This window comes from Octopus bimaculoides, chromosome 19 (assembly GCF_046866305.1).
Source record: "Octopus bimaculoides isolate indiv1 chromosome 19, ASM4686630v1, whole genome shotgun sequence".
Lineage (NCBI taxonomy): Eukaryota > Metazoa > Mollusca > Cephalopoda > Octopoda > Octopodidae > Octopus > Octopus bimaculoides.
Genome location: NC_142946.1, coordinates 43,802,277 through 43,819,776, shown reverse-complemented (window position 1 = coordinate 43,819,776; position 17,500 = coordinate 43,802,277). Strand labels below are relative to the sequence as shown.

Below are 17,500 nucleotides of genomic sequence, written 5' to 3'. Positions count from 1 at the left end.
AGACTTTAAAAAACTGTGCTTAAGACTAACTGGCTTTGATATTTATATATAATCCTTACAGACATGAAATGAGCAGTTTAAAAGAATTAAATCAAGAATTTAAAGTGGAATACCATTAAGACAGATGAAAGAAGATAATTGAGATAAGTCCGAAAGAGAGCGATGAATATGATGATGATGAGGAGAAGGTATTGATAAAAATAACTGCAGTCTTATCTTCTAGTAATTAATCAGTAGTTGCTTAATCATAAAGCTTTAATCATTACTATTTAGTTCTGGCAGACTGATACATGCACACGGTCACAAACGCACACTCAGAAAGAGACTCACGCATACACCTATGGTTAATGCATAATGCTCAAGCTTCCAAAGACCCACACAGAGATATGGATAATATTTCGTTGGTGATGTGAGTTGGTGTTTTGATTATAATACAAGATGTCTTTTTCTTTTTTTGAGCAGATTATAAATTACAACAGAGAATGGTTTTCATATCTTGCGATGAAAGTTCATCTCAAAGACTCAGTTGACATAAAGAACATTTTATGGGGACAACTCGTATAATGGCAAACATTCGTTGGGAAGAAAACAAATACCAGACTCTTAGAGTACATTCTTGCAGGAAGATGACAGAAAGAAGAGTATTTAGCTAGAAACAAATCTCTAGGAAGGAAAATATTTATGAAGAGTAACAAAGGAAAAGCTCACTTTTTACAAAGACATCCAATAAAAAGGATATTGTTTAGGGGTGTGACTATGGAAATAGAAAGTTTTGGAAGGAACCAAATCCATAGCCTAATACCAAGTTGATGGAAAGGAGAGAATTTTTAACCCTTTGGTGTTCAGATAACTGTCAAATCACACTGTTTTGAATTAATCATGCATTAATTATGAATTAATCATGAACTAATAGGCACAGGAGTGGTTGTGGTAAGTAGCTTGCTTACCAACCACATGGTTCCATGTTCAGTCTCACTGCGTGGCACCTTGGGCAAGTGTCTTCTACTATAGCCTCGGGCCGACCAAAGCCTTGTGAGTGGATTTGGTAGACGGAAACTGAAAGAAGCCCATCGTATATATGTATATATATATATATGTGTGTGTGTGTGTGTTTGTCCCCCCAACTTCGCTTGACAACCGGTGGTGGTGTGTTTACGTCCACGTAACTTAGTGGTTCGGCAAAAGAGACCGATAGAATAAGTACTAGGTTTCCAAAGAATAAGTCTTGGGGTCGATTTGCTCGACTAAAGGCGGTGCACCAGCATGGCCACAGTCAATTGACTGAAACAAATGAAAGAGTAAAAGCGTAATCATAGCTTTGAGAATTCAATGATGTGATTTTACGTTTAGATTAATATTATAGGGTAGGTGTGAGAGGCTGGATCTGGTCAGTTTGAACAGAAAACAAAAAGATTATGACAAGGTAGGGTAAATGTACTTATTTTAGAAACCAAGCCGATAAGAGGTTTTTGGCAAAAAAATGGTGAAGGCTGATAGTTTGATGTGGAGTTTTTTTTTTATTAAACACAAAATGTAGAAAATTTTTAAGACGAACAATGGGAAGAAATGATACACTCAGCAAAGATGGTAGAATGTTCTCACAAGAAATGTCATTTGACCAGTAAACAACCGATTCAAAGGACACTTGGGAAGAAACATGGTGGAAGGTACAATATTTTATGTAGACAACCAAAGATGTTAAATAGCAACTTTTCTTTTAATATTTGAAGAAAAGCTAAATAGGAAATGTAGAAAAGAACATCCTGTAGTAAGGCATAGATGGCCTTCATAAGAGGAGGAATGGTGGAAATAAAAACTGTGCAGGTGAGTGTGTGTGCGTGTATATATATATATATATATATATATATATATATATATATATATATATATATATATATATATATATATCTATATATACACACACACATACATAGCTAGAGGGAGGGAGAAAAACAGGTACTGTGTAGAATAGCAAAGCATATTTTAATAAAGATTTCTAACTGGCTTTCATTGCCAAGCAAATTTTCAAGAAGGAGAATGAAAATGTTTTTCCAAAGAAGTACAAAATGAAGAAAATAATATATAAAAAAAATAATATATAAAAAAATAACCATACCAATACATTATATTGTCTTTGAGCTTTTGAAGTTCAATGGTAGTTCATGTATATAATGGTTGGAAAAATAAGGATGCATGAGAATTCAGAGTTGTGTTAGTTTTTAAAAAAGGGTTAAAAGTTTGTGTTAAGCAGGAAGTGTGGTGTCAAAACAGGAAGTGTGTGTAAGGGGAGACAAATCTTTTTAGTTGGAGTTATGAACTCTTTCTCAACAGGAAGTTGACAAAACTTCCTGTTTTTGACACCACATTTCCTGCTTAACACAAATTTTTAGCCCCTTTTCTCTTTTTTTAAAACCTAACACAACTCTCAATTTTCATGCATCCTTATTTTTCCAACCATTATCTACATGAATTACCATTGAACTTCAAAAGCTCAAAGACAATATAATGTATTGGTATAGTTATTTTTTTATATATTATTTTTTTTATATATTATTTTCTTCATTTTGTACTTCTTTGTAAAGAGCATTTTCATTCTCCTTGAAAATTGGCTTCGCAATGAAAGCCGGTTAGAAATCTTTATTAAAATATGCTTCCAGTTTAGCATTCTGCCTTATTTTTCATTTTCCTATTATTTCTCCACATGCAGTTAACACAATCCCACTATTTACTGACGTATATATATATATATATATATATATATATATATATATATATAAATAAAGAGCGAGAGAGAGAGAGAGAAACAGGCATTGTGTAGAAGAGTGACCTGTAAAAACAGCAACCATGTTCAGGAGCAGTTTACACTCTCTTTATACAATATTGTTCACAAACGGCAGCAAACAGAAGAGAAAGGGGGAAGACAAGAATGAAATATAGAAGACAAAAAGTGACCACACACACACACAAAAAAAAAAGTCATTCTATCCATTGGTTGTAGAATGAACTGTTCTTGGCTTCATCATTTTACTCCAGAGTGGAATAGATGAGATCTTTAACCATAGGTGAATTGAAGAGAGTATCAGAAGAAATGAAGCGCAGAACTAATACAGATGCATTCATGCACGTTCACACTCGTCAACACCTGCATGCACACGCAAACGCACAAATGCATGTGTGAACACAAACACATTGATCCAAACACGCACACACACAATAAGATATACATTACAAACATATTCACTCAGTGTTCAACAATCTGTATGGAGACACATACACAGAAGAACATATATACAACACACGCACAGACAAACATATATGCACAATGCAGACAAAGCCTACATTGCACAAATGCATAGATACATACGCATAAAATCATTCATTACACACAGATGCACTCTTGACAATAGTATTCCAGTATAATGAATATAAACAAAAACTTTTACACATGTATGTGTGTATATATATATATATATATATACAATCATATACATACATACATACATACATACATAGACATTTATGCCTTTATACCTTACACATACACCAAGTAAAACAACAGCAACTATAAAAATAAACCGAAAAAGAACCTCTAAGAATGGAGCCGGAGAAATTATCAGATGAAATGAGATATGAACAGGGAACTTTCTAGAAACAAAAAGAGTTTAAAAATAAAAAAAAATAAAAAATGAAAGAAAGAAAAATCTGGCATACTGTAATGATTATTAAAACTTTGAAGGCGGAGTCTAGACTGAATAAGAAGATATTAAAAATGAGAAAAAAGTGTGAAAATATATATAAAAAAAAAAAAAAAAGGCTATTATATCTGAACAAGATGGATAGCTGTGTGTGAAGATTTATATATATATATATATATATATATATATATATATATATACACACACATACATACAAATGGATGTAAGATTTTCTGGTTGTATCTTTTGAATTTCTCATTAATGGAGAGCCAGTTACTAGCTCAAGAACAAGGATCTTTCATTGGAATTTTAGACATCAGCCAGGTAGTGGTGTGTATGTCTGTGTGTACACATATAAGCATGCAAGCGTATATGTATGTACCATGCAGGCACGAATTGGATATCTGTGTATATATGGATCTATACGTATATAAGTGTATATATGCACTTGTTAGGTGCTAAACTTCTCCAATGTTTCACACATTCTCAGAGCAAAGTTAATGGCTCGTTATAGCTGTAGTTTATTAATTAGACAAGCCATGTTCTTTACTGTTTTGTGAAGCCCAATTTCTCAAGATCAGTGTTGAGGTTGTGGGTGATGTATTAAAGTGCTCCAATGATCGTAAGTTATAGATTTAAATCTAGAGTATAGTCTTATTGAAGGTTTGTATGTATGTATGTATGTATGTATGTATGTTAAAAGACAAAAAAAAAAAACAAGAAGACTCAGCCAAGTGATCCAAGCAGAAGGAAGCCAGACAAAGGGCAAACTGAAGAAGAGCATCGTAAGAAGGGAAAGCTGGATCTCAGTAGGGTGAAGCAATGAATGAGATAAGAAAGAACTATAACACACAGAGGGAGATGATGTGTTGAAGGAAGTCCAGCTTAGCCCAGGCAAACATGGAGATGTGGACAAAGTAATGATGATAAAGATGACATGTAGAGTTTATGTATCAATAAACACACACACTCCCTCTCTTAATTCCAACTCAAGGATTATGGCCATGTTACAGCATGACTTATCTAGGCATATATTTGCACATGTCTCTGTGTACTATGTGTGTTTATGTGTGTGTGTATATATATATATATATATATATATATATATATTTTATCATTATTAATAAATCATAGGGCAGCAAAAAATTTTTTAGAAATCTTATTTACCACCAGTGGTCCAGCGAGAATAAAAATTAGTCAATAGACTATATATTATTCATTTAAATACAGAGATGCCTATAATAGCACATCTAACTGCTCTTTCTAGCGGGTTAGATGTCCTGTTATAGGCATCTCTGTATTTAAATGAATTATATATATATATATATATATATATATATATATATATATATATATATATCACATATGCTCGGACTGTAAAGCGAGAAGCCAGGATGCACAGTATATATATATCACTGCACAAAGAGAGGAAGAAAGAAGCTGAGAAGAGAGAGGAAATGATAGGAAGAACCGAGTAGTGACGACAAGGGTTGTAACAGCAACAACAACCCAACAAAAGAAACAACTAAGATGAACAGAAAGAAATAAAAACCATTTCTTCATTCTACTTGTCCATACTCATTCATTGTCGTGTTTACACCCAAGAGATGCATCGAGGTGGACACCATTTATTACAGCAATTCACACACACACATACGTATGCACGCAACTATACACAGTTACATAAGTAGGCAAATGCACACATGAACACCTAAATATGCAGACACCCTTTGTATGTCTTTCTGTGTGTGTGTGTGTGTGTTTATACACATACAAACAAACATATACACAGATGTGTGTATGTATATATATATATGTGTACATATATATATATGATAGATCGTTGACCAAACACCATTCAATTTTTTTTCTCCGTGTTTTTCTCCTTATTTTCTCCATATTCTTTCTGTTGAAGAGCGTAGCTCGAAACGTTAAAGACTTTCCGTATTCCCGAGCGTCAAACTAATACATCCTTTTGTTGTTTACACCACCTGTCCTCGTCTGTTGTTTTTTTTCGTCCATCCTCCCATATATATGTATATATATATATATATATATATATATATATATATATATATATATATAGTTCAAAAACACAATAACAAAAAAACAAAAAAACAACAAGGTGAGGACGTGATATGGATAGTATTATTGGACGCTCATATTTCGCTTAGGCAGTGTGAGACTCAATATACGCATGATTCAAAACGAAGCGTTAGTCGAGTACAAAAAGATGACAAAAGAATAAGCAATCACTAACAAGATCTATCAGTCAAAATATGCATGAGCTGACGTGTGTGTGTCTGTGGGTATATTTTCACATGTGTAGGTATATGCATCCATATTTTTACTGTGAAGCCTGGTGCAGCCTCCTGGCTCGCCAGTCCGCAGTCAAACAGTCCAACCCATGCCAGCATGGAAAATGGACGTTAAACGATGATAATGATATCTAATTACTGCTTCTCTATATTTGAGTAAACCTATCCTTATACACACTTCACCATTAATCTTATTCTATTTATGGGGGGGGAGTTCCTGAGTTTCATTCCCCCCCCACATCCATGCTTGTTTCCTCATTGCTAATGCATTTCTGTGAATATGCGTAAATGTAAATGCTTTACCCAAATATATTGCACTTCATACTTTGCGGGGTTCTGATGAAGCTACAAGGTGTTACTCAGGTACTCAACTATGAGCCTACTGCATCTTATAGTAGAAACAGCTGTAAGCTGTTGAAATTCATAAGATGATTGTTTTTTCTTTTGTCATTTCATTTTCTTATACACACACATATATTCACACATACACACATATACATGTATATATATTTAGGTAAGTAGAGTTAGCGGTCGGAGTAACCATATATAGATATACCTACATATATATATATATATATATATATACACACACACACACATATATATATATAGAGAGGGTGTGTGGTTAAGTTCACATTGGAACTACATGGTTTAAGGTTTGTTCCTAGCATGCTGACCAGTGGCAGCAATCAACTGTCACATCAAGAAGTTCAACAAAGCCTTGTGAGTGAAATTTGATAGATGGAAACTATGTTGAAGCCCATCATATATGTGTGTGTGTGTGTGTGTGTGTGTGTGATTATGCATATGCATGTTGTGTGCATTTCCCACATCTTAAACTTGTACACACTAATTGTAAACAAGAAATACCATCATACAAAAATAGTATTGGTTGATAACAGCTCATTGCCCCAAAACATGTCCGGCCATTGAGCAGCTTGTTCATAGGACAAAGTTAAGCTTATTTACCTCACTTGGATGCATGTAGTTGTGACATACTGTAGCCCAGTTTTCTTGATCTGTCATGGTTGTGGCACAAGAGGTTGGGTGTCCACTAATAATTTGCCTGTCCATTTCTTGAGATCTGTCCAAATTTTCTTTTGTCCACTTCTCCTTAGTTTCCTTTTGACAGTTCTTTGAAGAATGGTTTTTGAAAAGTCATATTTTGTGACACTGCCCAACTATTTCAGCTTTCTTTCCTTCTCCAACACACACACACACACATCCATTTATATACACACATACCTATTATTTGTTTCTAATAAAGGCAAAAGACCTGAAATCTCAGGGGTGATTACATTGATCGAAGTGCTTGAATGGTACTTTAGTTTATCATCCCCACCCCTCACCCAAGGTTAATAACAACAACAACAACAGAAGCAGCAATAGTAGAGATCAACCCACGATGCACTCAGCCACCTTCTTTTTTGTTTGTTAATTCCTGCTGCTGTCCTCACACTCTATAGTGCAAGCTACACCACCAGGATAGCCTACCAGCTACCCACCCCATCTGGCCCCACCACCTAACTTTTCTAGGCCTTCTTAATACAATTCCCATTTCCACTCTGTCTATATAACGCCCAGCCGGTTCTGCCCACCACCCACTGCCCCATGTAGAGATGAAGAAAAGAATGGCTGCAACTCCCTTCTCCTTGAGAGTGCTGTACCCTTCTGCTTAAGTCTTTCACACCTTCCCAATTTCTTCAGCACCACTGCTGCCATCCAGCTATACATCACCGTTCTAGACGCCATCACCCTACTTGAGACAGCTAGATTGCCCAAACCAAGTTCAAGACAATATATTTTTGCAGTATGTCTCCTTTAAGCCTCCACCTTCTCCATCCAGGTTACCACCACCGCCATCACGACTACTACTGTCATCACTACAACACTAACATAATTACCCCCACCATAAATACTGCTACTGTAAACAGCACCACCACTTACACTGACAGCAACTATAATCTTCACCATCATTATCAACATCACCACTAGCAACTCCATTCACTTAAAATAGCACTACCACCACCACCACCACCACCACCAATTAAAGCTACCAGCGCTATTATAGGACTACACTGTTGGCACTATGATCATCATCACTGTTTATACCATTGGTACAAACACCACTGCCTAACAAATCCACACTACTACTACTACTACTACTTACACTATCAACACAACTGCCACTGCTTATAATCTACAATCGGGACTGTCACCACTACAACACCAACACTACCAGCACAACTACAGCCTTCACCACTGCCAAACACAACAGTAATACGACCACTGTAACTACCGCAGTCTTCACCATCAACACCTCCATCCCACCACCACCACCACTAACACCTATACACCACAATAAGATAAGCCAATCACGCAACTCAAATTTACTTCTTTGCTCCACCTTTATAAAGGACCCTTCCTCCGCTGGTGCCTTCAACATCACCACCATCATTGAACCACTCCCTATACTGAGACACACACGACACACACACACACACACACACACACACACACACACACACACACACATATATATATTTACATAGACACAAGCATACGCATGCACACTTCCCAAAGAGCTCCAATTCCTTCTGGGCACAATCTCCTACACTCTCATATATACACACACACACACACACACTTCTGCCAACCTCATTAGACAACACCCACCAATACCACCACCCTCACAGCTACTAACATCACATACACACATCCTTCTGCCCACCGTTACCACCATCAACACCACTACCACCACCACACAAACAAGCCAATGTGCAAGCAGCTCATTCTCAGAAAACTACCATCAGAAAACTACCCTCTGCCCACCACAAACCTCACATTCCCTTCCAGCACACTTTGGACTTCAGTCTCAACATCATTACATAAAACAGAAACAGGAAGTCTTCAGAGCAAACCAGACAAGACAAAATAGAACACCACCCCAGTCCAACTAAACCAGACCAAACAGGAAGTCCAGTGTCTGTAAGAGACATCTTACAAACTTTTAACTATTGATTTTTTCACACATCCATGTGTGTTCTCTGTGTTTAATGGAACAGTGACTAGCATAGAGGGGTGGTAAATTGCTGGCTAGACAATTTTGCAATGCAGTTTCTAATCCTGAATGAGCTGTTTTACCTTGATCTCACATGAAATGTTTATGGCAGAGTGATAGCTATATTGTAGTGCTAAATTCTTAGTTAAATAAGTCTTGAAGGTAGATTCCATTCTTAAATGAGCTATGGTACTTCAATGACATTCTTCACACACTACATGGAAAAATGAGGATGTTTATTAGAGACCACTATGGGTTATATCCAAACATTTCTCAATGAATTTTGAATTTTTATTAGATAGGTTTTCTTAGAAAGAGACAAGCTAAGGTCAAAACATCAGGATTCAGTCTTCTCAATAACATACAAACTTTGAAAAAAAAAAAAAAATAAATAATGAGAAACAAAAAACCAACAACAAAACTATACTTGACTAATGTAGATATACTATAACCACAGCGGTCACTCAGAATCAAGGATACCATAGTAGCATGTACCAAGCTTTCTCTAATTGTTTTATATGCTTAAGTACCTGGGGGTAGACAAATACATTCTCTTGACCCGACCCCCCTCTTGATTCTGGAGGAACATCCAGAAGGTAAAAAACTGGATTATGAGAGGGCTGCACCAACAACTGGTTGGTTGTCACTGGAGCAAATATGAAATAAAGTACTTTACTCAAAAGCACAACACACTGCCTACTATAGCAATTGAACCCATGGTCTTATGATCACCTATTCAGTAGTGTAACTACTGGGCAAATACTGTGTGTGCATGTGTATGAGTGCACAGACACATCTATATAAATGTACACACATTCATCGTTTAATGAATATGTTTCCATGCTTGCATGAGATGAAGAGTGAGGCAGACCCTTTGTCATCTTCACAAGCTTCAGCCACCCAAAAAATCAGTTTCCTCACAGCTTTCCATGTCTTCCTCTCCCATGAATATTTTCTCGCTTCCTCACTGCCCAGCCTGCCACCCCATGTCTTACCTTATGTCCACACAAGCTCAGTCCTGTTTTGTGAACAGGAAATCCGATTGTTCTTACACATAGATTATCTCTCAGCTCATTTGCGATCTATTGTTCACGCACACCGACAAAAACATTCTGACTTTGCAATTCTTTTTTTTTTTATATTATCACACATCCTCTACATTCAAAGTCCAGGCTTCACTACCATGTAGCATCAGTTTGTACACAAGCATTATACAATCTCTCCATCATGATACTTGGATAAAAAAAAAACTGTGATATATGTGCGTGTAGTGATACATACACACACAATATGGCTTAGTGACAAAGAATTTATGGTATGTATCTTATGAATTAATGGAATAGACGTTAGTGTAAACAATATCAAACATTGTCGCATCTGTAAATAACCATCTGAAATGAAAGGGTCTTTTGTTCATTTTCGATTTCAAATTAGTATTTACAGATGTATGTCTCTGAGTATGTGTACACACATGTATATATACATATATGATATGTTTAGTCACCTATACAGTAACATTCAGGCACACACATCACACTAAGGCTCTCTCTCTCTCCCTCCCTCTCTCTCTCTCTATATGTGTGTGTGTATATGTATATATATATATACACACATACATATGTGTACATACATATCACATATATACACACACACATATATATATATATATACATATATACACATATACAAACACACACACACATGCACATATATATATATGTATACATATACAAACATGTATATATATATATATATATATGATAAAATTTCAAGGTTATATGAGATCACTACCCACATACAAACATCCATGCATTAAAAAAAAAATATATATATTATGATGCTTATATATTTGTGGCTGGAAAGGCATACATGCGTATTATGGATTTTCTTATTCAGCATAAATACATGAATATACATACATGCAAGCATATATGTATATATGGATAATACATGTGTAAGTGTCTATACACATCCACATACACAAAGAACCCTAAAAAATTTGAATACAGTAAATATTATATATATACACTCACACACACATTTATATATAAGTATACACGCACACACATGCACATTCAAGCACACACACAGACATAGAAGACAACAAACAAAGCGGTATTGAAGTGATGTATCCCTCTTGGTGGAGAGAAATCAGCTCCCTTTTGGTTGCTTCCCCTGACATTTCTCTTTTTATTTGTTTTGGCATTCAACACTAACACTACACAGGGTTAAATAAGGAAACTATAAAACAGTGCTTATATAAGATAGATAGATGGATTAAATAGAGAGAAATACATATATACACAGATATATAATATATATATATATATATATATATATATATTTCTGAGAGACAGACAGAGAGGAAAGGCAGAGATGCTAATTAAAAAAAAGGTGCTACACGCAAATAGGAGAATGGTTAATGGATTTTGAAGAAATATCATGTGAGAAAAGAAGATAGAAATAAAGGTAAAATTGGCAAATAATTCATATATTAAAAAAAAAAATATTACAAAAAAAAAAATTAATAATAGTAAAAATAATGGTGATAATTAAAATAATGTTGCTATTAATAATAATAATAATAATAATAATAATAATAATAACCATAAAAGATTTCAATTAAAATGACGTGTGAAAAAAAGTTTTTTTTTAAGGGAAAAAATCCAAAAGAAAAAAAAAATAAAATTTAACAATAACCACCAACAACAACAGCAACAACAAAACACACATACTAAGTTTTTAAGGCACTGCTTGTCATAGCACTTCTGGTTACAGTAACAATAATAAGAAGAATAGGCTAATAATAATAATAATAATAATAATAATAATAAGACTACTTAATAATAGTAGTAATAATAATAATAATAATAATAATAATAATAATAATAATAATAATAATGATAATAATCACAATAATAATAATAATAATAATCACAATAAACAAATAATGATAATACTAATATTGTAATCATAAATAAAAATACTATAATAACGAATAACAAAAAACCTTATAAATAATATAAAGTGTAATAAAAAATCCTGGAGGTGGAGTTGTGTGTGTGTGTGTGTGTGTGTGAATACCCATCCATGTGTGTATGACTGTACGTGTCCCTACATGTAAGTATGTGTCAGTTCATTTGTGAGTATGTGTTTCTGTGTATGTCCGGAAATGTGTTTGTGTATTACAAAAGAAAGCGAAATTAAACCTATCAGTTTTTGGTAACCCTTCCATGACCCCTTTGTTCCTAACGAAATAAAGAAATAAATAATACCCAGTTCATGTAATTTTCAAAAGTAATGAAGAAATTTGGAGGCTTCTTTTTTTTTGTTTCATAGTCTCAGCTCAGAGCTGCGGCCATGCTGATGCACCGCCGTTTTGCTACACTGTTATTACTGAGAGCCTCCTCCAATATGTGGCACTTGGTGAAGAATGGAGTTTGATGTAGCTACCTTCATTTGCACCTCTTGTCATGAGGTAGGTTCATCTGGGACTCTCGACAGGAAGAAGTCCAGCTTTGATTAAAAAACCCCTACATCTACTTTGTGCAGGTTCCTCAAGCTCTTTCGGAGAATATTAAAAAGCAGTGGGCCTCTTGACTATTATTTTATTATCAAGCCATTATATGGAACATAATGCAAAACGTTGGTATAAATTACAATTGACGGCTTACACAAAAATACTTCTGTATAAGTATTTCTGTAGGACAGAATGAAAGGCAATGTTAGGCAGACTGAAGGATAATAAGAAATTTGTATAAAAGTACAACACAAAGTTTTGTTTCTCTGGTGGCAGGAGGCGCTGGTTACTGAATCAGCAATAATTTATTGGAATGAAACAACATGTCTTTGGTACATCTTAAATATTGTTTCCATAACTTCACTATTTCTCTATTCACCTTTCTTTGAAGATTTGAAAAAAGTGGAAGTCGATGCCAGGAGGTTTCTGAGCTTGGACCCAAGTATCGCTAAATAAAATGTCCCCAAGTAATCTAACTTTCTGCTGTCTTTGCCATTTCACAGTGACAAATATTCTAACATAATTCCAGTCTGTGGCATCTCATAATTATGCATTAAATTCATCTCTAACAATAGACATGGAAGTAGCACTATATTACAAGTCATACTGAAAACCAACACACCTTGTAACTATTTTAATAACTACCTCCTTCATAGAGACAAATAAATGGCAGGTTTAAGTATGAGCTTAAGAATGCAGGTTATTCACCCTGCCAACCAGCAGTTTATAGCAAAGTAAACGCATAAGTTATAGAGCAGACATGGCTGGGTTTGACTTTAATATATTCTATTAAGGGTTTTTACAAATTTCTACATAAGTCTTTGATATTTAATTTGGGAAATTAAGGTGTTCTGAAACCCATTAACATTTCTTCAATTTCTTGGCTTTATTGACAGCACAAAGTAGTGTGAGTGGCACAATTGCAGTGTCAAATATATATATATATATATATAGATATATATATAAGTCAGTAAATAGTGGGGTTGTGTTAACCGCACGTAGAGAAATAATAGAGATATGAAAAATAAGGCAGAATGCTAAACTGGAAGCATATTTTAATAAAGATTTCTAACCGGCTTTCATTGTGAAGCAAATTTTCAAGAAGGAGAATGAAAATGTTTTTTACAAAGAAGTACAAAATGAAGAAAATAATATGTAAAAAAAATAATATATAAGAAAATAAATATACCAATACATTATATTGTCTTTGAGCTTTTGAAGTTCAATGGTAATCCATGTAGATAATGGTTGGAAAAATAAGGATGCATGAGAATTGAGAGTTGTGTTAGGTTTAAAAAAAAGAGAAAAGGGGCTAAAAGTCTGTGTTAAGCAGGAAGTGTGGTGTCAAAACAGGAAGTGTGTGTAAGGGGAGACAAATGTTTTTAGTTGGAGCTATGAACTCTTTTTCAACAGGAAGTTTGTTTGTTCCTAGAGAAATAAGGTCAGACATACACTTCCTGTTGAAAAAGAGTTCATAACTCCAACTAAAAAATTTGTCTCCCCTTACACACACTTCCTGTTTTGACACCACACTTCCTGCTTAACACAAACTTTTAACCCTTTTTTTAAACCTAACAAAACTCTCAATTCTCATGCATCCTTATTTTTCCAACCATTATCTACATGGGATTACCATTGAACTTCAAAAGCTCAGAGACAATATAATGTATTGGTATAGTTATTTTTTTATATATTATTTTTTTTATATATTATTTTCTTCATTTTGTACTTCTTTGTAAAAAACATTTTCATTCTCCTCCTTCTTGAAAATTTGCTTCACAATGAAAGCCGGTTAGAAATCTTTATTAAAATATGCTTCCAGTTTAGCTTTCTGCCTAATTTTTCATTTTCCTATATACATATATATATATATATATATATATATATATATATACGAATATGTATATCTCTTGAATCTGAAATGGAAAACTCCACTCAGAAGTTTTTGTGTCAAGACTTCAATGACCATTGCACTTCATCAGCTCATGAAAACTTAATGCACAGAAACTCAGAGCTCTCAATGCTATGCATGTGCCATTTAATAAATTTGATTCCCTATTTCCGACAATATTGAGGTCAAATTCTTTTGTTGTTATATGTGGTTCAAAGATATATGCAAAAAATATATAACATAATACAATATAAAACTAAAAGTTTCGACGAGTACTGGGAACAATCTAAATTATTTTACTGCTTCACAATTATCAATATAACTATTTATTGTTTTGGTCAAAAATTAGTGTTTTCGTTCTTTCATGGATGAGTTCATGCATGTGTTTGTTTATTTATTTACCTACTTTATATGATGTGAGTAGGATTCAATGATTGTAACTGTATAATCTTGTGTTCATGTCTGTGTGAGGGTGTCACGGTTCCTCTTCGTTCGAAGAGAGATCACAAGCTTTAGCATTTTACACTCGCAAATATTTTGTCCAACATATGCAGGACTTTCATGCACTGCCTAACGATCAACCTTTGACACTGCATCTCGTAGTAATTGCATCTTGTTCTTGTTCTTGTGAAAAGTTAAAATTATCTACAGAAGCTACACTTTTTAAAACTGATTTTTTTTTATTTAAATTTTTAATTAAAATTCAGTCTAAGGTTAAAAAATAAATAAATAAAAAATAATAATTATCATAAAAATAATAATAGTAATAATGATAATAATAATAATAATAATAATAATAATAATAAAGACAACATCAATGGCAATCTGTGTTTTCAAAATTGGGAAAAGAAATTTGAATGAAAAAAAAGAACAAAAAGAAGAAAAACGTTTCATTTACTACTGAAAAAATTTAGGCTAAAAACATTTGAATTTTTACACCCTTTCCTTGTTCCTTCAAACCATTTATATATATTTTTTTTCTTTACAAAACACCAATAACTCCTTAACGTTTGTTCTTTTGCACCCCTGTTCCCTATTTTTACCCCCAGTTTTTGTTTTGAAGCTGATAAAATTTTCTTTTTTTTTTATTTATATGAATCTCTATATATTTTTTCCACTTTTTTTTTTTTTTGCAAAAAATTCAAAAACAAAAATTTGCAGAAACAATTTAGGTAAATAATGTGAGAGAAAAAATATTAACCATTTCAAAAAAAAAAAAAAAAAAAAAAAAAAAACTGATAATGATGCTAATATGTGGGTATTTTTTTAATCTTTTTATAATGGGGCTGCTGCTGCTGCTACAAAGTCCATAAGACTTGGTGCAGATATTTGACGAGTGTGACAACCCCCGCACACAACAGATACAGGCACAGTAGCGAAAGCTGTCAAATGATAAATAACATTATTTAAGGCGAATAATAACAATTAAGTGAATTAAAAAAAAAAATTAAAAATTAAAGAAAAAAAAAAACGTACACACCCACACATGTAAACTATTTTTTTTTTCGTTTGTTAAACAGCGAAAATTATCATAATTTAATTTTTAACCATCCTGCTTGCCCCCCCCCCCCCTCCAACAACTACAAACACGACAAAAGAAAAAGAAAAAAAATACAAAACACAGACAAAAAAAAAAAAGAAGTTAAAATTATTTTTTGGGGGTTTTCAAAATGGATGCTCACCTCTAATCTGTCAGCCCTCGTAACTTTCTGTTGTGCTGTTCCAGGAATTCCTGTAGGCAACACACCTGGAACTTGAGTGGAGACAACTGTTGCTTCGCTTCCAGTGCCGGCCACTGGAACGGTTGGTATTGCTGCATTCAAGTAAGGGTTGAACACAGCAGATGTCGGGACTGTGCTTATGTATGGAGGGGCCTGGGAGTAGGAAGCGAGAGAGAGAGAGAGAGAGAGAGAGAGAGAAAGAAAAGGGAAAGAAGAAAAAGAAAATACAATGTATAGAATAGGAACTTTGAATTGGAAGAATGAAAAATGGCAAAAACAAAAAAAAAAAAGCAATTGAGTAATTTACAATTTAAAATATAAATAATGCAATAGAAAAATATTTTAGAAGTAAAATCTATCAACACACACACACACACACACACACACATAGATAAATAAAATATATATATATATATATATATATATATATATATAAAGTAAGTCTCTATTCAGATGTTGCTCGTTTGCTTCTTTCCTTGTTTCTTATATTCAAAATGAATGAAAACAGAGTAATAAACAAACGAAAAAAAAGAAAAAAAAGATCACATTTACTAACTTGGAGAGGGAGAGAGAGAGAGAGAGAGAGAAAGAAAGAGCGAGAGAACAGTTGAGTTGGTGGTAACATATGTGATGCAGCTTGGGATGTGTTTAAGTCTTATTCTAACCTCATCAGCAAGGCATACCTTGTGCCATCCATGCTGAGGTCTTGAGAGACATCACAAAGTATAATGATTGTGTACAGAAGGTCTAAGATAAACAAAGCTATTTAGAGATTTAATCACATTAATTAAATAATTGTTAACTACATTTCTCTTAACTTTATAATACTATTATTGTATGGTAATAATGCACTTTATGTACATACACAGTGATGTAGCTGTGTATATATGAATTTATATATATATATATAAAATATAATATATATATATATATAAAATATAATATATATATATATATAAAATATAATATATATATATATAAAAATATAATATATATATATATATATAATATAATATATATATATATATAAAATATAATATATATATATATATAAAATATAATATATATATATATAAAATATAATATATATATATATAAAATATAATATATATATATATAAAATATAATATATATATATATAAAATATAAAATATAATATATATATATATATATATATATATATATATATATATAGTTAATGAAAAGAATCTTTATTTTCTGTTTTAATTTATAAATATTTTTTTGTTCCCCTTTAAAACATTATTTAATTCCTTCCTAGGGTAAATCTTTGTTT

The 17,500-nt window shown here is 33.1% G+C and overlaps 1 protein-coding gene across 17 annotated transcripts in view; it reads right to left on the bottom strand.

The window, feature by feature from the left end:
* LOC106874507 (muscleblind-like protein 1) overlaps positions 1–17,500 on the bottom strand; it is a 370,239-nt gene that overhangs the window by 80,465 nt on the left and 272,274 nt on the right. For all 17 annotated transcript variants that reach the window (XR_016237412.1, XR_016237416.1, XR_016237413.1 and 14 more), the window contains one exon: positions 16,168–16,359. Coding sequence is in view for 1 of the 17 variants with exons in the window: in XM_089337527.1 (XP_089193653.1) it covers positions 16,168–16,359 (192 nt within the window). In the remaining 16 variants the exon portion in view is untranslated. The remainder of the gene's footprint in view (positions 1–16,167; positions 16,360–17,500) is intronic.